Below are 24,458 nucleotides of genomic sequence, written 5' to 3'. Positions count from 1 at the left end.
CTCCGCCAGGAACCACCACTCCCGGCATGCCTCGGGCGCCACCGGGCTTTGGCGCTGCAAGCGATTGGTGGGAGGGGAGCCAATGGCGGGCCTAGGCGTTGAGCGGCGGCCCCGCCCCCCGCGCCCTGCGGCAGTGGGAGGCTTTGAAAAGTTCCCAGGTCAGCGGCGCGCGCGGCCGGGGCGGGGCGGTTCCGCTGCCGGTTCCGCTGCCGGTTCCGCGCGGCGGGCTGGGGCGGGGCGGCGCGGTTCCGTTCGCCGGGCAGGTGCCTCGCGTGGGCGCAGCGGCGGGAGGAGGCCGCAGGGCGCTGCGCAGCCCCGCTGGTAGCAGTGACGGGAGCGGGTGAGCCCGGCTGGTGTCTGAGTAAAGTCAGAATCTGCGGGGGGAGAAACGCCGCTGTCGCACCTGCCCCGCAGTGCCGTTAGTGTTCACGTGTCGGAGGCAATACACGGCCTTTCCCACTCCAGATAAAGTGATAATTTCAAGCCGCCCTGCAGTATTGGTGTTGGTTTGTGTGAGTCCATACCGATCTTTTTCCTTCATGTGTCTCCTTGTTCACCCGCCTGTCCTTGGATGTTCTTGTGCTTAGAAACAGCCTGGGCGCCAGGGATGCTCCGTGGTCATCCGTTTCAGTGCCTTCAGTGACAAAATCAGTTTCAAGAACTTCTTGTTTTGCTGGGGTGCTGCATGGTGTGTGTGCAAAGCCAGGTACCACTAGAGCCAGGGTGTGTGGCTATAATGCAATAAATGCTTATTAATGTTGCTGATGTTTTGAAGGACACTGAACTCTTCAAGAACTTGGCTTTCCTCTCTTGTCTGAAGAGGGTATTGTAGAGGGAGCAGTTTTTGGGTCTCCAAAAGTTTTATTGATTCCTCGCTCTTTAAATTTCTCCCTTTTTATTTGGCTTGAAGTTCTGACTAAATAAGTACTAGGAATAATCCCTAATAGTATGAGCGAAACTATACATATGTGTTTTAACATATGTGTAGTCTAAGAAAATATGTGTACTTCAGGTTGTTCTGTTATGTTTACTTTTTAGTAGGCAAATACAGAACTGAATAATATCTGCTATGGTTTTGGTCACTGGAATGGAATGACAGGAAAAACCGGACAAATACAAATAGCTGGGGTTTACATTATTTTTAAGGAGAGAAGGAATCACTCTGATAATATATCAGATAACTATCTGCTACCTAAAATAGTTTAGGGCTTCTCTGAATTAATTGGATATTCTTTAAGTGGGAATCTCAAAACAATAAATAAAATATACTTCAGTGACTTTGAATTTACCACAGTGCTTGCTACCTTGTTCCAATGTGGTTTTTTTGTACGTTTTTAGAATAAAATAATGTTTACACCCTAGTTCTCATTATATCATAGTACTGGTTTTCATGTGCTTAGCTTTGGCCTCTAGATTCTTTTATGCTATTGGCTAAATTAAAAAGCTCTATATTATGAGCATGTTTTTTATTCTTTTACTGCACTTTATAAAATCTATATGTAAATACTTATAAATAGTTACACAGAAGATTATTAAGTAGGATTGACTGGTTAGACCATCTTGAGTTTTGCATGCTAAGGTGTGTTTCCAGCCCTTTCTTTCTGGTGCCTCCTTTGAGTCCTTCCAGTTCTTTTAACATCTGTCCTGAACAGATGGCCACCAGAACTGAGCATTGTGTTTTAGCAATAGATGTTTTAGGGCTAAATGTTTACTATGAATACTCTGCTTTCCTTATTTAGGCATTCAAAGATAAGTTGCTTTCTTTCCAGTGCCATAATAGCATGAGGAGTTCCTGTTCAGCTCATCACTGAGTAATTTCCATCTTTCTTGTTTCCCAGGGTGGAAACCTCCATCCTATAAATATTGCTGACTTCTTCTATTCTTATCAGTGTAATCTCATACATGGTCAAGTATGAGGTGATATAATTTAGCATAACTGTTTTCTGAGCTGTAATACAATTTAATATGACAGACTTCCTATATGTACTTTCTTTCCTGTTCTTTAGCAAGGGATGAGTGTAATTGTATAGTTATATTTCAAGCATCTTTCAAACTTTTTTTTTTTTGGTTTGCTCCATAGATAGGGGAGTATGGCTCCTAAGAAACTGAGAAGAGCACGGTTGTCTCAGGAGCTGTGTGAAAGGCTGAGTCGCTATCAGATCACTACCTGTCAGGTGAAATGGTGGTTTTGTGTTTTATTTCATGTACTGTTTACTTTGTTTTTAAATATAATGTACATGGAGCTTTACTTTATAGAAAGTAGGGGGCACTTCAGGCTCTGTCTGTCCTGCTGCCTTCTAAAAATAGGGTTTTAAAGCAATAGATGCCTGACTAAAACATTTAAATGTGTGTGTACTACCTTTCCTTCTACCGCATCTTAAAGTGCCTTATTTTAGCAGAGGCCTGCAGCTGCTACCTTTATGGAGTAAGACATCCATTTATAAGCATCCCACAAAAACATATCTGTATTACATATCTAGTGTGTGAAGAGCATGGTCATTAGAAGTGGCATTGGTGCTTTCTTATTTTCTGGGCTCAGATCAGAGTTCTGAATGTAGGGTGTTGTTATTCTTTCTGTTGTGGGTTGATCAGGAATAAATCCTGAAGTCTTTCTCATGAACTCTTGCCTAAAGAGACCCAAGAGGCCCTGTGTAGTTCAGTAGTATGCATGCTAAATACAGGATCTAGCCCCGAGTTTGCTGTCTAGAAGACACAATGTAATCTGAATGTTTTTCAGGTAGCTAGAGACTTTTGGGGGCAAAGCGGTGTTATCTCACTGCAGTTATATCAGGCAGTTCTTAAATATTTGATCCCTTGACTCCATATCTTTTAAAATATGAATAAAATTTCTTTTAATATAACCTTACTTGTATCAGAGGAAGGTAGGAGAGGTATAGCATAGCACTGAATAACATGGCACAGTTGCAAATCTGGTATACGGAACATATGCTAGTTGTGTGTAAATTGCATCGTGTTAGTCCCCAGCCTTGATCTGTAGGTTGAGTTCTCTGATCTGTTTTCTTATCTTTCAGGACTTTTTATGTCTTTCTCTCTTGGACCTAATGAAAGTGACGGGGCAGAGCTACAGAAATGTGCAGAAGCTTCTTTGTAAAGTCAGTCTAGCTTGTGCTCCCAAAATGCAGACAGTAAGTAAGCTTGTGTTGATTCTGTTTTTAATTCTGTGTCTGAGAGAAAGCTAAATAATGTGACTTTTCTCTTTACCTTGGGGAAAATGGTATATGTTTGTCATATCTCAGTTTGATTGCACAATATTTTGATGCAGTGACTTTTATGAGGCATTATAGCCTGAAGAGATTGTTCAGGCTTGCAGAACTGGTTTGGAGCACCATAGGGAAGTATGGCATTCTATCTTGCATTTCAGTGTATGTAAGAATTGCTTCTATTCTGAACCTTGCAACTAAAAGAAACATTGATTGCTACAAGCAAAGAACAAGAATTTCAATATAAATTGGCTTTTAGACATAGAATTGGTGACAAGAAGTGAAGTGATCCTGAAAATACTGTATTTTGTTTGGAGGAATTTTTCCATCTATGTAAATGAGCATATAATGTGATTTAGGATGCATCTAGTCTAATTGGGGAGGAAGGAAACAGGTGTTGGCTGCAATGCAAATGGCTGGATTTTGTTTTCTTTTCTGAATTCAGGTGTCAAAAATAATGTCCTGTTAAAACAGAGGAGATAGAAGGTTTTGACCTGTGTCAATACACTGAGTAGAAAAGGAAATTTGGTATTAGAGCTCTCTAGGGTCTATCTGAACAAAAAGCTAACAAGACCCAATAGCTGGAACTTGAATTAAAAAAAAAAAAAAATCCCTGAAATGGGAAATTGTAGGAAAATCTTTAGCAACTAGCATGTTTACCATGGGAAAAGATTGCCTAAGGATGTGGTAAATATTCATTCACTTGGATTCCTGATTTAAAGATTGATTATTTTTTTCTGAAAAATCCTCTGGTTCAACCATAATTTTGTGGATTAAATACTGAAAACACAGGGTAAAATTTTAGAGTATGTGTTATGCAGGAAAGCCGGACTGAATGATTGTCTGTTTCCATGGTACAGTCTACAGGGATTAAGTTCTGTCATAGGTTAAACAAAAACTGTTAAATTGAAAAATATGTTGCAAATCCTTCTTCATCACTAGGTATATTCACTCTTCAGGTGAATCTGAGCCTAAATGCAGATCACCTCTGAGCAAAGTAAAATTCACTGGTTTTGTTTTGGCCTGTTTTGTGCCCTGAAAGCTATTTTTTATATATTTCTCCTCAATAGAACTGAAGAAGAGAGAAGATCTGAATGATTTTTGAATATTATTCTAACAAAGTACCTCTCATAACATGGAGGAAAACTGTGGCATAAAAAAGGAATGTGCTTCCTTTATGATAGTTCTGCTAGCTATCTTAGCCTTCTGGTAGAACTGGCTGGAAGTTTTTCTGATAAACTTCATCAAAAAAATTCAGTTGTTGGCCCCACAATTTATAGACTAAAATATCTACGATTTAGCAGATTATTTTTTTTTGACAAGTCCATTAGAAGTACTTCCACAGTACACCATATTCACAGTGAGCTATCTTAAGACTGGGGACTCCATAGTTTGGAATAAATCTGATACGTGTATTTCTCAGGGACAGGGAAATTGAGCTTMCAGGAGCAGTCAGTCATATGAGGCTATGGCAGTAGGCTATACCAGGGCTTTGAGGCTCTATGTTGTTGGGCCAGGAGTCTGAAGCCTCTGGGAACTCTTTAGCTGTAATGGGAGCAACAACCTTTAGATCTTAGGTTGCTCCTTTTAAAATCAAACTTCTAATGTTCAGTGGTTAAATTAAGAAGTGTGTTGGTTTTAGCAGGTGTTTGCAAGGTCCAAGGAAGATAGTTGCTTTTGAAAAGATCATGTTTCGGTGTTTCCAGATCAGTGTTTCCATTTTATTATTTCTTCTTTGGTTTAGATTGATTCCCCAAATGAAAATGATTCCTGTGAACTAGAATGCTGATCTTGCAGTTCTAGTCTGCAGGGGAACTAGGAATACAACTCTTCTATTGGTTCTGTACCTGTTTCCTTAACTAGCCTTCCTCACAAAAATAAAAAATTATGAATGGCTACAGGATCTGCCCAGATCTTGTCCAAAGACTTAGGAATCTTTAACAAACCTTTTCTTGAACCCAGATAGTTTTGAGTTACTAATGAACATTGGCCAGGTACTTCTTGGTTTTAGGTTTCACTGTGAATGTTCTGCATACTGACTACATATATAGTGTTTCCTTATTTAAAAGTTGTAGTTCTGTGGGTTAAAAGCAAGCTGTGTTGAATGGAAACAGAGAAAACCTTTGAAACATCATTGCAAAATGCTTGTTTTCATTTAATATTGTGATGTGAAAGAATTTCAAAGATAGGAGTATAAAACCTTGCTATGGATACAACAAAATCTTAAATTTACTGTGAGCTGTAAATGGGATGTAAATGTGAGGAAGGGTGATGGGGAAAAAAGGGAATGTAGCTGAAGATTGGAGCTGTATGCTTATTGGCAAGTGCTAAGTCATTCTAGGTCGATGAAAGTAAATGCGAGAAGTTTGCTATTTCAAGGTGTTTAAAAATAAATAACAAAAAAAAGCTTTTTCTGACTTGATTTTTTTCCCCCACCTGTTGCAGGCTTATGAAATGAAAGTGAGGAGGGCTGTCAACCCCTCCTCAGCCTTCTTATCCACCAGCTTGCATGGTTTGGATAAAGTCTTGCATGGTGGAGTGCCCTGTGGATCCCTCACAGAGGTAACTTGTTCAGTGTATTTTACGGCAGTTGCACGTCATGCCTAGAACTCACAAGTCACAGCCAGGTTGGATTCCAGTGTGCCCAGTTTTTTTAAAATAGACAACAGTGTTGGATGAGAAGTGTATTTTTTTGTTTTTTTTTTTAATTAGTGGAAGCTTCATTTTTGTATGTTTCTGCAGTGTGTCATATAAGTGAGAAAATTAAGGATTTAAGAAATTTGACCTCATTTTCCTTCAGAAAAATGAAGATTCTCCCAGAAACTGAAATAGTAAATGCCACATTCTTGTTTCACTCAAGAACATGCTGTTACCTGAATTTTACAGTGAGAAAGGTGGAAGTGTAAAATGAGATATGCACTGTGGTTTAGTGGTCAGAGTAGAAGGTGCTGAATCAGGAGTCTGTCCATGTTCTGACACTGAGTCACTCTGACTCTTCCAAGTCATTAGTTTTCATACAGGTAAAATGAGCAATGAGGACAAAAGCATGACACATATAGGTACGAAAATGATTGTACACAATTTTCAGTTTATATATATAACTAATTTATACAATAATTCTGTAAGGTATTMTTTTAAAAAATGGTAATGTAATTAAAGCTTATGTTATAATTTACATGCACATACCTTATAAGACTAAAAAATTGCAAATAGAACTAAGTCTGTTGCTCTCTGGCTTTTGGAGGCAATGCTACTTTTTTGCCTGGAATTTTCCTTTAAAAACAAGAGACCACTTTATCTTCTAGTACTTGACAACTCTGACCTTGTAGAAATTGATAGTAACTTGCGCAGTTTCTAAAATCTGGAAAAAGGATTTAGCTGTATGTTCAGAGGAGGCACTGAGCATTACAAAAATATGAAGATGCAACCTCTGGCTCAGGAAGTTGCTGAGCCACAAATTGCTGGAGGTGGAGAAGCATATATTGGAGGGAGTGTCAATATGCATGCCCTTTTCTTATTTTATTCCCTAGCCATTTGTTGTAAGCCCACATTACATACAGAATCCTGAGCTAGGCAGACATTGTTTTTATGCACTGTAGCCATATGTACGCTTTTATAGTAAAGTTCTTCTGAATTCAGCTATGCACTTGAAATGAGTGGAAAAATACATATTATGTCTCGTATGTTCTGAATTTAGACAAATTGAAACCATTTTTCCTTGAACGCTTTGACAGCCATCACTAAGTGTTTTTTGTCAACTTTCCACAGTAGAGGAGAACAAGTGAGAAGTTACAAAAACCTTATTATGAAGAAAATACTTTTTTCCCCTCCCTATGGTCAAAATATGTTGGTTTCGATCTTAAAGAAATTATCTATGAAATATGATAGTGACTTAAAACAGATTAGAATTTAAATGACTCTGAGTTTAAACTATAATAGTTCCTGTGATGCTAAACTCTTATGTAATGAGGGGTTATTACTTTTTAAAGATTATGAATATTTGTGTATTGTGTACAGGAATATACAACAATCAGGTCTTCGTAAAAATGATTAAGAATGCATCTGTGAATTTACATAGTTCTGTCAGAGTTCACATTTCTTCATATTAAGGCCTAGCTTTGTTCCTAATTTACTATAAGGAAATCAGATTGGAATGACTTAACTTTAAGATGACTAGTACTCTGTCTTAGGTTGAATTTTGGGGGAAGGGACTTGCTAAATTCTGTTCAGCTGAAGAACAAAGAGCTGTTCTTTAGTTAGCTATAAATAGCAGTGGGATATATAGGGTCCTGAGATTGTAACCATTCTGCTGTTGAAGAATAGTGTCTTCAGCAGGAGATGAGTTATTGCTTCCTAAAAATGTTTTTCTCAGCACAACCGTGACCAATCTAGGTGTTGTTTGAATCTTTTTTTATTTGGATCATTGTTCATGATGGCCCTTAGCCTGGAGAAGAGAAGAGGAAGGGGAGATTTTATCAATGAGTATAAATATCTGAAGGGAGAGTGTAGAGAGGATGGGGCCAACTCTTCAGTGGTGCCCAGTGATAGGATAAGAGGCAACAGGCACAAACTGAAACACAGGAAGTTCTGTCTGAATCACAGAATCGCTGAGGTTGGAAGGGTCCTCTGGAGATCATCTAGTCCAACCCCCCTGCTCAAGCAGGGTCACCTAGAGCATGTTGCACAGGATCGCGTCCAGGCGGCTTTTGAATATCTCGAGAGAAGGAGACTCCACCACCTCTCTGGGCAACCTGTTCCAGTGCTCTGTCACCCTCACAGTGAAGAAGTTTTTCCTCATGTTCAGATGGAAGTGTCTGCGTTTCAGTTTGTGCCCGTTGCCTCGCATCCTGTCGCTGGGCACCACTGAAAAGAGTCTGGTCCCATCCCCTTGACACCCTCCCTTCAGATACTTGTACATGTTGATAAGATCCCCTCTCAACCTTCTCTTCTCCAGGCTAAACAGGCCCAGCTCTCTCAGCCTTTCCTCATGAGACTCACTATACAGTAAATTAAAGAGCAGGCCAACTGGCATCTCTCATTTGAAAGAAAAGCATGCAAAAGATCTGCATCTGCAGGATGTATGATTAGTAAGGAAGGAAGTATATTTAGTGTAGATCTGCCAGGAAGACTTGTATTGCTCTGACTGGCCACAGTGATGTAACAGCAATTAAACAGGTGATTTTGGTGAGAGATATTTTAAGAAATCAAGAACGCCTCCAAACAAAATTCCAGAGTTTGGCCCCTCCAGGGGTACAAAGCATGACCTTTTTTTCTTGCAGACTGCTAAATGACCTAAAAATCTTCTTGAAAATACTGTGTGGGAAACCAAAGGTTCAGTCACTTGTGATTAGACTAAAACACAGACACAATCTAACTGGCAATAAGTTCTTTTGATCTCAGAAGTAGACAGCAGAAATGGATACCTATGGATAGACAATGTTGAATGTGTAGCCAGGCTGCCTTCAGTAGTTGGGGACAAAAATTTGTGCCATGTGTTGTTGCTGCTTGTTGGGGTAATTCTGATGATCTCTGTGAATTAAGGCATCTAACATTGGCATCTAATGTGAAAAGTACCTACTCATTCCAGTTTTCTTCTGTGAATGCAGAACATGGCCCAAGGAACCAGACTCAGGAAGCCTTCATAATTGTAAWAGACATTATCAATTTTTAAGAACTGGCCCTTAAAAGACAAGTCTTCTCTGTTTTAAACTTGCATATAAACCTGAACTACAAACAGAATGTCCTCGTAAATATGGTAAGAGCACAAATCTAGAACTGCTCACTGGGATGTTGCAGCAGAGACAGGATTGGGGCAGGTAAGTCAGAACAAGCTTTGAACCTGGTATCARATTCTAATAAAAGATTTTGGAAATATTYCCCTTGGCTTTAAAGCCTTTTTAGAGAAGGAGTTCAGATCTGCAGTGCTGCCAAACAAAGATAGCATAGGGCATTCCTGTCATCTGCAAGCAGTAGAGGCAAATTTCAAAGACAGGCAAACCTCAAAGTCATCGTAAAAACCAAGACCACCACACGCTAAGAAAGAAAGATGCAATATCTATGAAATACAGATAGCAACGAGCAGCTAAACTTGAGCTTAGCTAACTGTAGTCTAAAACTAGTATACAGAAGTGAACAAGCCCAGCTATGTAAAGAAAGTACATGAAGAAGGCAGCATTAGGTTGCTTTGTTCTCACAGCTTTTAACAGCAAGGAAGAGTTAGGTCAGTCTCTACTCTGCACACTTGGCACAAAGGACTCATATTCACAGTACATTTATGTTCTTAAAGATGGTGCGGTGTTGAAATATTCCTATTTTGAGCTGAAGTGCACTAAGAGCAGAATTCTGTTAGCTACTACATAGACACACRATTTAAAAAAGCAGTAAATACCAACTCATGTYAGAGAGACTGATAAACATGKTTTTTTAATTTGGGGGAAAGGAAGTATTAGCATAGCTGACTTKCAGAAAATTGTTAAGAACTTCCATCTTGTGGACTGTATATTCTATTACTATTTTGTCTCAGTGCTACTCACTAAGCTCTACAAAGATTAAATTTACATTAAYARTTGAAAGATAACTAATAACTTCTGCCCAGTTCAAAACTTAAAAACTATGAAGTTACTTTGCAGATCTGGGAATACAGACAATATGCACCTTACCTTGCTGTAAACTGCCATGAAGGTGATTAACAAATGCAGTTAATATAGTTGCCACATTCATCACTTGTGGACGTTGTGCAAGACCAAGTGTAAAAAGTTCATTCCAGCAGGCTTTTACTTATGATATGTTGTTAGTAAAAGCCTGCTGGAATGAACTTTTTACACTTGGTCTTTCTACGGAAAAACTTTTTACTGTGAGGGTGATGGAGTGCTGGAGCAGGTTGCGCAGAGATTGTGGAGTCTCTGTCCTTGGAGCTCTTCAGAAGTTGTCTGGACATGGTCCTGGGCAGCATGCTCTAGGTAATCCTGCCTGACAGGGAGAGTTGGACTAGGTGATATCTAAAGATCCCTTCCAACCTTAACTGTACCGTGATTCTGTGATTCCTGCAGGCACCTGACAAAATAGCAAAGTGTTTGAAAAGTGCTGTGTCCAGTTCTGGGCTCTGCAGTAAAGAGAGATAGTGGAGTTACTGGAGCAAGTCCAGCAAATGGCCACTAAGATGACTAAGAGACAGGAGCATCTGTCATCTGAAGAAAGGCTGAAAGAGATGGGACTGTTTAGCCTGGAGAAGAGAAGGCTCAGGGGATCTTGTCAATATGTATATCTGATAGGAGGGTGTAAAGAAGATGGAGCCAGACTCTTTTCAGTGGTGCCCGCTGATGGGACAAGAGGTAATGGGCACAAACTGAAATGCAGGAAGGAAGTTCTGTCTGAACATAAGATAAAATATTTTACTATGAGGGTGACAGAGCACTGGAACAGGTTGCCCAGAGAGGTTGTGGAGTCTCCATCCTTGGAGATATTCAAAAGCTATCTGGACATGGTCCTGGACAGCCCGCTCAATGTGACCCTGCTTAAGCAGAGGGGTTGGACTAGAAGATCTTCAGAAATCCCTTTCAACCTCATCATTTTGTGATTACGTGAAAATAAATGATGCTTGCTTGTGGCTTGGATATGGCTTTCAGGGCATTTCCATCTGATCCTCTGACTTTTCCTCAATGGGGAGCTGCTGTTCACATGCTTATTCTGCCTAAAGTACTGACTTGTACTTCTTTAGTTGGTGTTTAGAGGCACTGCTGCATATGTCGGAGAAAGACAGAGATGTGCCTTTTCCTATGATGTGCCTGTCCTTGAGCCTCTGTCACTGGCTCATGGGTAGTGCCCAAACCAAGAATGTCATCTTTATATGTTATTGGATTATCAATCAGCCCTGATAACTCATTCTGTTTCTGGACCCCTTCCTGCAGTTTGGCATTTTTGAGTAAAAGATGGCCAGTGTAAAAGTTTGCATTTAAGGTTCCTGAAATAATTTTTTCTAATGAACAAAAACAAGTGGATGTGGTCCTGTTGGGTCAGAAGAACCATGCAGTTAATGTACAAGGCTGCTGACAATGATCTTGTCATGAATGTTTGTCTTTTGACTGAATCCTAAGGATAGCTATCAGTAAGCTATCAGTGCAGAGACTCCCTGACATGTTCCTGCCTGAAAACCAGGTGGAATGGCTCTGGGACAAGGACAGACTTTAAGTTTGCTGATTATTGTGCTCATGGCCTTGCTCTAGTGTGAGATCTGACAAAAGCAATAGCTGGCATGCTGGGAGTTTTACTGGAGTTCAGCTAAACATTGACTTTAAAGTTATTGTTTTTTATTTGAGAGGAAGGTCTGCAAACAGTTGATCTCAAAACATGGATGTCAGACATATTTTTCCTCAGATGGTATAAAATAATGCTTATCAGAAAATAAGTAAAATGTTTAATTTGCCAGTGCTATGTATTTTGCAATCCTTCTTATCTTTGTTAATTACCACAATACTTGAATTTTTAAATTTTTTATTTTTAGTATTTCTTTAAAACATTGATCTTTTTAGATATCGGAGTATGTGGGAGACTACTGCTAAAGTCTATTTTAAGAATGGTCATGTTCCATATATATCAATGTATTTAAAAGTAATTGAGGGAAATAAAAATATATGACTTTTACTTGGTTTCAAATGGAAAGCACTCTGTCAGGATAGCCTTTGGACTTTAAATCTTTCTCTGAAAAATCTTTTATGTGTTAAATTTTTTATTTTAACAACTTTTGATTAAAAATGAAGAGACATTCTAATGCAGATATCTTAAATGCACGGTACACTAAGATTGAAATATTGAAGTCTGTACAAGACATCTAGTGGATCAGGCTAGAACTGCAAGTGCTAGGTCCTTCCACAAGTAGCTTGGTTGCACTGTCATACCAGTTCAAATCGCGTTATGCGTCAGTATTGTCAATCAGAAATATTTTAAAGATAACTAGCTAGACTCCAGAAATTAGAAGACTAACTTAGACATAGTGGCTAAGAAAAAGTGTGTTGCTTTTTATTTGCCTTTTAGGTGTTAAATCGGGAAAGAGATTAGGCCATGTATTTGCAGTTTCTCAACAAGTATAAGGGCAGAGAACAATTAACTAGGCGGAAGATGATTTTCCTGTTTAAAGCCTTATTCTGGAGTGATATGATTAAGAGCATTTTCGCAAGAGTCGTGAGATCTGAAGTAGTCTCAAAGGTTGGCAGCACTGCAAGTGTTCTTCAGTGTGATTGTTAATGAAATTTTAGTAGAAAGCTATCAAGTGTCTGTTGCTGTTGCTTTGATGCTGCATTGTAGCTTGCAAACACTCTCAGTTCCTGTTCTTTTTGGATTCAAGTGATTCTGGAGCTTAAAATCATTCTAAATTGCTTCTTTATAACTTACTGGAGCACAGCTGATCAACAGATTGTCTTTTGGTATTTTTGTTATTAGGCAGGTATTCCAAGTCTGAGAGAAGTTCTCTTCAAAACTATGTTGTTTGGAGCATTTACTTTCTGACTGATGTGGCTAAATCATTCTCTTCCTGTTACTTTACCCAGCAGTGAGGGTGGTTGGAAACTTGGAATTCGAATACATGAACCGCAGGGTTAAGAGTTCTGATGGTATCTTCTACAGCAGATCTGCTTGCTTTTTGAGTGCCGGGGGATTTGATTTGCCTTATACTGTCTCAGACCATTTTTCCCAAACCACTATTAGGGTTTAGGTTGGAAATTAAATCATAACTGAAATTTTGTGGTCAGATGTCAGAACTTTTGGCCAACTCCTCTGAGCGAAAGCTAAAGTAATGAGTTTGTGGATATTGAAGAGTTTAATCCTCTGGGTAGCTGAAGAAGAATTAGTTCCTTGTGACTTTATCCAAACCCTACAGATGTGCCAGGGAAAATATTATATAGCTTATTGAAAAATAAAAGTATATTTTATTAGGCAGAGATAAATTAAAAACTGTTGTAGTCTTGACATTTCTGTCTGTGTGGACTCTTGATTTTAAAAGCAAATTTAGAGTAAGGCAAACTCAGCAAACTTTTTGCAGACATTGGGTTTAAATTTCGTTAGAGGCACTTTAGCCTTTTTTTCCAACTAAGTTTGTATTGTTCAAAATGTTTACTGAACCAGTAGTAGCCATAATAAAATGGTATAGTTTTTTAAAATTGTTCACTGTGGATTATTTCAAATGCCATTTTAATATCTATTAAATGAATGCTGATAAAAGCTGAAGTATTGTTGTCTTTGGGAATGGAAATTCTCTCCTGCTTCATTTGATTGCCTCCTCGTACTAGCTAATACTGCAAGATTCTCTGTCTCTCTCTGATGTGATGCAGATCTCCCCAGACATGTTTATGGCATCTCGGCTGAATTAACTCGTGAATTAACTTATCAACCACTGAAATGTTGTTGATTTCAATGCACCTCCCAGGCAGGGCTCAAACTTCAAAGGTTTTTATGAGGTCTCCTCACAGTTGTCCAAACACTTCAGTTTAACAACTGGATTGATGACCTCCCCTCATTCATTTCAAGGTGACTTGTTAAGCAGAAACAGCTGGTGAGGTTCATTGGCTATCACAGTCTGAAAAATATGTATTGTCTCTGCAATTTTAATATATGCTTTGTGTTCACATTAAAATGTGGCAGCTGTTGTTGATGCGGTATTTTGTAAACTTGATACAACGGATGGGGTACTGCTACTTGCATAAATATGGCTAATTCCTGACTGGTAGTTCACTAAATCCAACATGTGCTCCTAAACAAAAAACATCAAACATGTCCCTTATATCAAAGCTTGAAGTGAGTTGACTCATATGACTTGGTTTTCAGGCCTTTTTTAAAGACAAAAGTGATTAGAGGGATTTTTAACTTGAGAGTGTAGCAGTAGCTAATGCTGTCCCACAATGTTCCTCTGTAAACTTTCTGTGTTTTAATCATGTTGCTGCTGCTTAAAATGTCAGCATACCAGTACTGTAGCTTCTTGAGGTGAAGCAATGTTTGTACTTAAAACCAAACTATCATACACTCAGGCTCAAAAATCAGTTTGATTTTGGGCTGTCTTTTTTTTTTTTTTCCCCCCTCAATAAACTTATCTCTGAATTTAACTCTGTTTCAGCAGTTCATGTTATTTTGAGGAGTTGTTTTATTTTGTAGTGTAATTTTCCTGGACAAGCTTTCATTTATTTTGCATTATTATTTAGTCCCTGCTAGGGTCAAAATGGACCCATAGCTCTCTCCTATTAGTGTGTTAAGTCATTTCAGCTTTGTATTTACTCTGTTTTTCAGCCCTCTTAGTATTAAAAGTATGTCCTTGTCTCCCTTCCCAGAAGCAGTGACAGTGTGATACTGTATTTAAAGAAAAGTATAGTACCAATGGACATATGGTTATCTGAATAGAGTCCAGCATTTGCAATCTTTGTAAGGTCTACTGTAGATAAAGAATGGCCTACTGCCATCTCTAGTAGACAGATCTTGTACTTGGAGGCTAGGGATCTCATCAAACAATGTGTTCTTTTGATCATTGTGGTTTTGCTCTTGGATCAAAATCATACTGGAACCATTTCACACAAGTTGAGTGCATTCTATTTGAATACTGCCTAACCGCAGGAGGCTTTGAGTAAGCGTAGGTGAAAGCTGAAAATTGGCATGCTTACCTGGCTTGTTAAATGGTGTGTGTGTTGAAATACAGCAATAGGGAGTTAACACCAATGACAAAACGCATGCTGCATAGAGAATAACTTCAATGAAGTATGATAAGCTAATATCTAACATCTCCTGTTACTTTATAGCAGGAGTATTAAAGATGTTTTCTCTGGGGCAGATAAAATCTGATTATGTATATGTGGTTCATATTACAGATTCAGACTTCACAGGATATAAGCAATTGTACTTGTGATTTCCAAGTGGGACCTGATTGTAACCAAGGCAATAATGATACCTCATCAGTGATTTAGCTCTGTGAACCTATTAGCTTTTGACTTTAGTTTTAAGGAGATATCAGCTCTAATGGCCATTGATGTAATGTGAATATCACCTGTGAATCTTTTAGTTCTGCTGTATTTTAGAAGGTAGCACAACAAAGGAGAAGGAATTGTCTGGGTGTGGGTCTAGGGAAAATCTTGTAAATGGGGAGGGGAGTAGAGCACCTCAAAGATGGGATGTAAGGAAGTGGAGAAAGGAGGATGGTGAAGAAAGAAAAATGAAGTACAAGAGTAGTGCTGCTCTGAAGAGGAATTATTTATTTTTCAGCAGTGATGAATTGGACTGCAAGGGTGAAATGAATATAACATCTTTTGCTTATGCTGGTGATTTTTCCTTCTAGATAACTAGCCCACCAGGTTGTGGCAAAACTCAATTTTGTATTATGATGAGTGTTCTGGCTACACTACCTGTAAGCATGGGAGGACTGGATGGGGCTGTTATATACATTGACACAGAGTCTGCGTTCAGTGCTGAAAGGTAAGATGCATAATTCTAAAATACATGCTTTCAACTTCTTTAGCACCCTTTGTCTTGAAGCCTTCAAATATATTTTGAGCAATAATTAAGCTTTTCCAAAATAGTTACCTATGGTAGTTATTAAGCATTCTGCTGATATATGCAGTTATTTCGTATATGGTAAAATTCACTGAGTAGAAGTATTTGCCCACCTTCTTAATTTGTATGATATTGCAGATTCCAGTTGTGATATGACAGCTGGATAACACTCTAATTTATAAATGGTCTTAACAATCCTATACCTAAAATCTTTCTTTGTACTTTAGTTTGTGAAGTTAGCAAGGATGTTTTTGAGGATGTGAAGGCTTAACATTTTGAGTACAAAGGAAATGCAAGCTGTTCTCTACTCAGTAGGACTAACATAGCCTGTTTTCCTTCAGATTGCTGTACTATACCTGCTGAGTGCCCCCTCCCTTTCCTCTGCACCCCTGATTTCCTTCTGCAGTAACCTCATTTCCCTCCTATATTGTTAGTGGCCCTGCAGTACAATATTCCATTCCCTCTGTAATATTTCTACTTCATCTAATATCTTCTGCTTTGCCCACACAACAAGAACTGCTCATCTGTGCACTTACTATGTCTTCTAACCACTGAATGTACAGGAGACAGAATGTGCTATATCTGGTTGAGAGTATAGATGTATGCATGTTGGTTACCACTGAGTGTGTAGCAAGAGTGACTACAGGGCTCTGGGGATGAGAGTCAGGCCCAGTGACTCAGGTGGTGTTCTCCTAGATTCTGTTGGGAAAGGACTGGGGAAAGCAGGCAAATCCTGTGGATTGATACCTGGTTGTGCAGCTGGTGAGGCTCACTTTGAGGATAGGGGACTACTAGGGAGAGGTGGGGCCCACTTGACAAAGCGGGGAAGGAGCAGACAGATTGGTCAGCCTGATGAGAGTTTTAAACTAGGAATTGAAGAGGAGGTAGCAGTGGACAGGATTTGGAAGCAAAGGTTATGGGGTGACAGGAACTAGAAACTTCAGAAGTGATAAAACAGGGTGAAAAGACACCCGCATGTGAAGGAGAAGAAAGTGATTGGGAACAATCAGCATGGATTTACCAAGGGTAAATCATGCCTAACCAGCCTCCTTGCCTTCTATGATAAAATGACTAGGTTTGTCAATGAGGGGATTTCACTTGCCTTGAATTTAGCAAGGCTTTCAACACAGTCTCCCACAGTATCCAAGTTAGGATGGTGTGGTCTGAATGGGTGGACAGCTAGATAGGTGAAAACTTGGTTGGGCTCAGAGAGTAGAGGTTAGTGAGTCGTATTCTACCAGGAGTTACAAACAGTGTACTAGGGGGGTCTGTTCTGGGACTTGTCCTGTCTAACATCTTTACCAATGGCCTGGAGGGAGGTGAAGTGCACTGTTACTAAGTTTTCAGTTGATACCAAATTGTGGGGGGGATCTGTCCATAAGCTTGAGGGCAGCGCTACCATTCAGAGGGATTTGGACAGACTGGAGGAACAGGCCAACAGGAACTTTATAACATTCAGCAAGGACAAATGCAGATTCCTGCACCTGGAAAAGAACCTCTTGCAACAACACGTGCTGGATGACTGGCTGGGGAGGAGCTCCGCTGGAAAGGATTTGTGGGTCTTGACAGGCATCAAGCTGCACATGAGCCAACAGCGTGCCCTGGCAGCAAAGACCAACAACCTCCTGGGCTGAATTCACAGGAGCAGAGCCAGCAGAGTGAGAGAAGTGATTATTCCCCTCTACTTGCTACTCATTAGACCACATCTAGATACTGTGTTCAATTTTGGGCCCCCAGTATGAGGAAGACATGACAAATTTAAGTGAAGGGCTGCCAAGATGGTTGGAGGCTAGAGCACTTGCCCCATGAGGAGAGGCTGAGGAAGCTGGGCTTGTTCAGCCTGGAGAAGACACAGCGTTGGAGAGTCATAACGGCAGCCTTCCCCTACCTAGGAGGTGGTCATCAAAAAGACAGCATAGTGGTACATAGCAGGGAGACAACAGGCAGAAATTGAAACAAGCGGTTCCAAATGGGTATAAGGAGAAGCTTTTTCACATGAGGACAGTCAAGCACTGGAACAGGTTGCTCAGAAAGGTTGTGCTACCTCCATCCTTCGAGGTTTTCAAAACCTGACTAGATAAAGCCCTGAGTAATCTGGTCTGACCTCATAGCTGACTATGTGTTGGACTAGAGACCTTCTGAGCTCCCTTCTAACCTGAATTTTCCTATGGTTCTATAATCCTGTATTACTGATAGTTTGCAGTTAAAAGATAATTTTTTTCTGTTCTAAACACTTCAGATAGATACAAGAGAGTAAATATTCATCAAATTGCAACTTACTTTAGAGGGACAAATGGAGAGATTTACCTGGTAGTGTCTTTATTTAAAACAGAAAACTTTCTGTCAGAAAGCCCAGGAATATAAGAATATCCCTGCTGCCTTTTAGGGCTGAGAGAAATGCATGCTTAATTGTAGCTGTCATTACTGGCTGTAATGCCATGCTGTGTCAAGAAAGATATTGCATAAACCTGGCTAATTTTTTCTTTTGCTCACAGATGTTTCTTTTTTGTTATTCTGCCTAGTTAGGCTTAGCTCAGGGCAGGGAGCTTTTGGTTTCCACAAACCTTGATACTCTGTTGCTTATTCTCTAATGTGGCATTTTAGTTCAATCTAATAGCAATGCTGAGAACAGGGATCAGAATTGAGGCTGATCTCCTAAGATATGCCACTGTTTGCTGTATTGTATATATTTTTCTGATATGCAGTAGAAGAGCTGTAACAGTGCAGAGGGTGTTCATTGTTCGGCTTCATCAGCATGTGGACACTTGAACAGGTAGATAGAACATCCATGATAATTCTGGAAATCAAAATTATTGTCACTGGTTTTGTAGCATTTCAATTCAAATCTAGCCAGCTATTAACTGAAAGCATACCAAACCTGTTCAGGAAGTCTGAAAGTAATTTTGTCTGCTTACTTTTTAGCTGTATGTATTGTTTTTGAAAAGTACTGGATACAAATTTCTGTAAACCAATGCTGAGAACATTGAGGGATTTTCCAGCTCATGGGCTCCTGGCCTGATTACAGAGAACATCACTTATGTTCTGTGCAGTGTTTGGGTTCTTTATGACAACTAGGATTTAGATCTTAAAGAACTCTGAACCTGCATGGTGCTGTGCAAATAGTACTGCGATCTTAGCAAGGTTTCAGTAAGTAGGTCATTTTAAGCCAATTTGTGTAATGGTGTTCTTTGTGATATGCTAATTGGAAGCATACTGAAATTGCATTTCATGCAGACAATTGAATAACTTACAGATTACTTTCCACATGCAGAATCCAAAATGGACTGCATGGTTTACTATGCAAATGCAGAGCCAAGTTTCTGACCCTGCAGGTTCTTCAGGGCAAGTTTAGATGTAATGAATAGTATATGTAAAGGAATGAGGCAGAGGCTATTATAATGAAATTTCTTACTCTGGATAGGCATATTAATATTCAAGCTTGTTGTTTCTATTTTTAAACCAAACAAAAGTGATTTAGAGTAGTTTTTCTAAAATAGCTGTAACATTTTTGGTTTTAATAAAAGAGGCTTAAATAAAAAAGCTTAAGATCACTAGTAAGTTGTGTCTACAGGTATCATCCACTAGAAGTCACTCTTCCCAAGCTGATAGGGTGTGGGATAAGTATGCTTAAAATAAAAGATAAGTATTTTCTATTTCTGTTCCTAAAAATAAAATCTTCATTGCGAAAAATATTTCCTGTCCTCAGATTTGTAAGTATGAGTTTCTAAAGTTAAACTCTTGGCTCTATATCTACTGACCTAGAAAAAAATTGCCCTGTGTTCAGAGGTGTAGAACTTCTTTCCACTAACTTCAGGAGAATTTGCAGGCAGTCAGTAAAACGTGTCATTTAGTGTCCTCAACGATTTTATATATACGGGTTCATTGAAAATGTTGGCCTCTCATCGGTAAATTGCTAAGTTTTCACAGAATCACAGAATCGCTGAGGTTGGAAGGGACCTCTGGAGATCATCTGGTCCAAACCCCCTGCTCAAGCAGGGTCACCTAGAGCACGTTGCACAGGATTGCGTCCAGGCGCGTTTTGAATATCTCCAGAGAAGGAGACTCCACCACCTCTCTGGGCAACCTGTTCCAGTGCTCTGTCACCCTCACAGTGAAAAAGTTTTTCCTCATGTTCAGATGGAAGTGTCTGTGTTTCAGTTTGTGCCTGTTGCCTCACGTCCTGTCGCTCGGCACCACTGAAAAGAGTCTGGTCCCATCCTCTTGACACCCTCCCTTCAGATACTTGTACACGTTGATAAGATCTCCTCTCAGCCTTCTCTTCTCCAGGCTAAACAGGCCCAGCTCTCTCAGCCTTTCCTCATAAGAGAGATGTTCCAGTCCCCTAATCATCTTTGTAGCCCTTCGCTGGACTTGCTCCAGTAGTGCCACATCCCTCTTGTACTGGGGAGCCCAGAACTGGACGCAGTACTCCAGATGGGGCCTCAGCAGGGCTGAGTAGAGGGGGAGAATCACCTCCCTTGACCTGCTGGCAACACTCTTCCTGATGCASCCCAGGATACCATTGGCCTTCTTGGCCACAAGGGCACATTGCTGCCTCATGCTTAACTTGGTGTCCACCAGCACTCCCAGGTCCTTCTCGGCAGAGCTGCTTTCCAGCAGGTCAACCCCCAACCTGTACTGGTGCATGGGGTTATTCCTCCCCAGGTGCAGGACCCTGCACTTGCCTTTGTTGAACTTCATGAGGTTCCTCTCCACCCACTTCTCCAGCCTGTCCAGGTCTCTCTGAATGGCAGCACAGCCCTCTGGCGTATCAGCCACTCCTCCCAGTTTTGTATMGTCRGCAAACTTGCTGAGGGTGCACTCTGTCCCTTCATCCAGGTCACTGATGAAGAAGTTGAACAAGACTGGACCCAGTACTGACCCCTGGGGGACACCGCTAGCTACAGGCCTCCAACTAGACTCTGTGCCACTGATCACAACTCTCTGAGCTCTGCCATTCAGCCAGTTCTCAATCCACCTCACTGTCCACTCATCTAACCCACACTTCCTGAGCTTGTCTATGAGGATGCTATGGGAGACATGCTTGGAAATGGCTTCCAGGATGAGCTGCTCCATCACCTTTCCAGGGATGGAGGTGAGGCTGACTGGCCTGTAGTTCCCTGGGTCCTCCTTCTTGCCCTTTTTGAAGACTGGGGTGACACTGGCTTTCTTCCAGTCCTCAGGCACCTCTCCTCTCCTGTTTTACACCTGTATGAGTTTTTTTCAAAGCCTAGTTTCTGAATATAAGAGTACTCGACAATAAAGCGTAAATACCCAACTTCCTTTGACTCTTTTTGGTGTTAATCACCAGTTGTCTGATAAACTTACTCTACAATTGTAATAAACAGTAGTATGTTTAATAATTGTAATTCAAAGTTTTGAAGGGTTATTAATTTGCTAATAAGGTAAAGGAGAATATTCAGGCAGGAAATCACTTATTCAAATCTATCAGTAAAGCTGCCACTTAAACTGTCTAGTTATATCATTGTATCATGTCAATTGTACCTGTCCTATCTGATGGAATGGATGTTCTGTCATAGCCACCTGTCAGCTAGCCTTAGGTAGCCTTAGTTGCTTTTTGAGACAATGCTGATATTTTTTGCTGTGTTCTAAAAATTACATTTTCTTAAGATTTCTCTAAGTCCTTTTTACAGAGATGTAACTGGCACAGTGAAAATAGTCTCAGTGCAAACGTCTCCCATCTAAATGATGTTGCTTTTGTTTTTGAGGAGACATTATCTGTGAAACGGTTTTCACCTTGGCAAATGTTCTTTCCATACATACTTTTATAAGTATTTACAATTGAATTGGGCTCTCTTCTTTGCAGTCCTCCTTCCATGTTGGCTGGATCTCATCATAGAGGTCATAATTTTCTGTTTGTTAGCTGATTATTGTCAAACTTCTATGGTGTCATAAAGCCTGCTTTATGATCTCAATGCAAGATAAAGGCAGAAGGGAAGATGATTTGGGTTGGAAAATATGTTTGTTTAAATGAAAGAATTAGTTAAATATTATAATTAAAATAGGAGAATACTTGGCAATTGTGTAAAGCCTTTTGTGCAAAACTCAAAAAGAACTTTGCATTCAGTAACTGTACGCTTTGCAGCTTCCTTCTACTAGAGAAGTGCTGTTTCTTTGTGTACAGGCATATTATGTCTTGCCCAAGTTTTCCATTGACTCTAGCATCACTGGGAAGAGAACCTAAATGTTCTGACTTCCAGTATTTTGGTCTGACTGCTAAAGTGTGCTTCACCTTTGAAAAAGATTTCCAGTATTACTTGATATCTACCTATCCTTCAGAGCTTTACTTTACTTTGTATTGTGAATCCTTGATGCCTTATTATTACCCTACATGCCTATTGCTTTTTCAGTGTTTTGTCTTTTGTTTTTGATAGGTTGGTTGAGATAGCAGGAAACAGATTCCCTGCTTATTTTGACTCAGATGAAAAGCTGTTTTCCATGACCCGTAGCATTTACCTGTATCGAGAGCTGACCTGTGGCAGTGTACTGAAAAGGTATTCTTCTAGAGTTCAAAAAGAGAGACCGTTTTGACTGTATTATCTATAACAGTATTTGTTTGATTCCAAAGTTTTATGAAGAGTACTTAATTTCTTTGAGGGCTTTTCATGTTGGGACCAAAACGGTCCCTGACAAAGTAAAATTGGTACAAAAAGACTGACATTGCTCTTTATTTGTAAAGTTAATGAAGTGATTTCTTATTTCATTGTGCATGACCCATGCACTTGATGTTTTATAATAAACAATTTCTGATAGACAACTTCCATATGATCTGACCTTTGTAAACCTTTAAAAGAGGAGTGTTCATCTGACAGGTGCTTGACTTGACCTGTCTTGATTTCTGTGGAGAGACTATAGTGTAAGAGTTAAATTTGCCAAGAAATGGAAAGGAGTTACTGCTCCTCCAGAGCAGAAAGACTGGGACCTCTCCAGCAGTGGGAGGGAGGAATTGTTTTTCAGTCATAAGTCTGAAGACTGTTGCTGGCAGCCTTGTGTTGTTGTGTTGCTACTTTATGTTAATTTGTGAATACGCATTGACATGAAAATGGATTAATTTATACTTAAGCATCTTTGTGAGCATTCTACACTAGTGACAGGATACCTGTTTCTTCTTTTAGTGCAGCTTTATCAGAAAAAAAAAGCTATTAGCTTCTTATCAACAGATTAGGTTTGGCACACTATGTTTGAAGTATATAGAAAGGTATTTGGCTTTCTGCATATGTAGATGCCAAGTATTCTGGTGTTGGCAATGGGATGCTGCTACTGTGAGCAAAAAGGCAGTTTCAGTGTCTACTTAACTTGCTTTCTGTGCCATTCAGGGGTTGTACAGTGTAGTGTTGCTAACTACAGATTCTTCCAGACCCCTCTTTTGGAGGGGTCCTGCCCTGGCTTATGTGGCCCTTTGCAACCTGAGATTTCCTTTCCAGATCTCTTTGAAGTATTCTGATGTTGTTGGAGTGGTGTGTGAGAGAGAAAGAGGGTTTGACTTAGCTTATTAAAATATACCTTTTATTTAAACAATTTCAGGATTATAAAACACAATGTGTGACTAACATTAAGTTACTTTTTATAGGATTAAGTCTTTGGAAGAAGAAATTATTTCAAAGAAGGTTAAGCTCATAATAATTGACTCTGTTGCTTCAGTTGTCAGAAAGGAGTTTGATACAAAACTCCAAGGCAACCTGACAGAGAGAAGTAACTTTTTGGCTAGAGGAGCATCACTGTTGAAGTATTTGGCAGAGGAGTTCTCAATACCAGTAAGTTCTTCCCCTTTTTTAAGTTTCTGGCTTACGATATTGAGTAGTAAAATCAGAGAAGAATGAAAATGTTAGGAAGATGAAAAACAGATGAAGCTCCTAGCAGGGCTTTTCAAGCAGGTATCAGCTGGAAAATGTTTGGGGAATGGAGGAACTGTAACTGCTCTGTTTGGTCATTTTTATTGTTTTTTTCTTCTTAATATTTATTTTTGACTTCAAAGGAGGATTTAAAAGATTCTCTATACAGCTGTTTTTCAGTGGTTTGTTATTTATTTTTCTCTTAAATCTCGTATTTTGTGTTGCTGCAATTTAATATGGTTTGCCCTGGTGGTTCCTTTCTAATGCAATGCTTCAATCCTTTCCTTACTCTGCCTAGGTGAAGATCTCTTTCGGCCTCTGTCAATTCTGTTTAAGTCTGTAGAATCTGAAAAGGCCTTATGCTCTGTAGGAATGTACGTTCTTTTGTGACTGATAATGTATGCTAACTAATGTGGAAAGGAAGCTCACCAAATCCTTGTCTGTGGATCCATAAAATATGAAGGAAGAATCTACTATATCACAGACACCCTTAGTCCAGGGACCAAGTGAAAATGATCAAAAGGTTATTACAAGATGTAAGCTCCATAAAAGTAGATGGGGGGAAAAATAGCTTCCTTCATGATATGATCATCAAGGTATCAGAAACAGAAGTCAAAAGACATYATTGAGACTCAAGCAATGAAAATATTTCCTAGTATAGGTAAGACACTCATCACTGCAGTGTAAGAGAAACTGTGGCAAGAACTTGAGTTAGACTGGTGAGGTCTCTTTCCTCTGTCTCTTCAGAGGTTGCAGTAACTATCATGTCAGAAATACATGTCAGAGGTGTACAACTGAGTTTAAGAGGAATGGATTTCTTTCTGCCATGTAGTATGTTAGGACCTTTGGAAGAAACCCTGCA

The 24,458-nt window shown here is 39.7% G+C and overlaps 1 protein-coding gene across 6 annotated transcripts in view; it reads left to right on the top strand.

The window, feature by feature from the left end:
• Positions 1-258: 258 nt before the first annotated feature.
• The window catches only part of RAD51B (RAD51 paralog B), a 70,646-nt gene continuing 46,446 nt past the window's right edge, over positions 259-24,458 (top strand). For 4 of the 6 annotated variants that reach the window (XM_026084587.1, XM_026084586.1, XM_026084588.1 and 1 more), the window contains exons 1-7: positions 260-706; positions 2,081-2,174; positions 3,033-3,146; positions 5,667-5,783; positions 15,529-15,665; positions 22,139-22,258; positions 23,335-23,518. In XM_026084587.1, coding sequence (XP_025940372.1) covers positions 2,091-2,174; positions 3,033-3,146; positions 5,667-5,783; positions 15,529-15,665; positions 22,139-22,258; positions 23,335-23,518 — 756 coding nt within the window. In that variant the 5' untranslated portion in view covers positions 260-706; positions 2,081-2,090. Of the gene's footprint in view, positions 707-2,080; positions 2,175-3,032; positions 3,147-5,666; positions 5,784-15,528; positions 15,666-22,138; positions 22,259-23,334; positions 24,158-24,458 lie in introns of those variants that run through there. The other 2 variants (XM_026084584.1, XM_026084585.1) reach the window with 2 other exon arrangements.

This window comes from Apteryx rowi, unplaced genomic scaffold, assembly GCF_003343035.1.
Source record: "Apteryx rowi isolate R43461 unplaced genomic scaffold, aptRow1 scaffold_647, whole genome shotgun sequence".
Taxonomy (NCBI): domain Eukaryota; kingdom Metazoa; phylum Chordata; class Aves; order Apterygiformes; family Apterygidae; genus Apteryx; species Apteryx rowi.
This window is presented reverse-complemented; position numbering and strand designations above follow the sequence as displayed.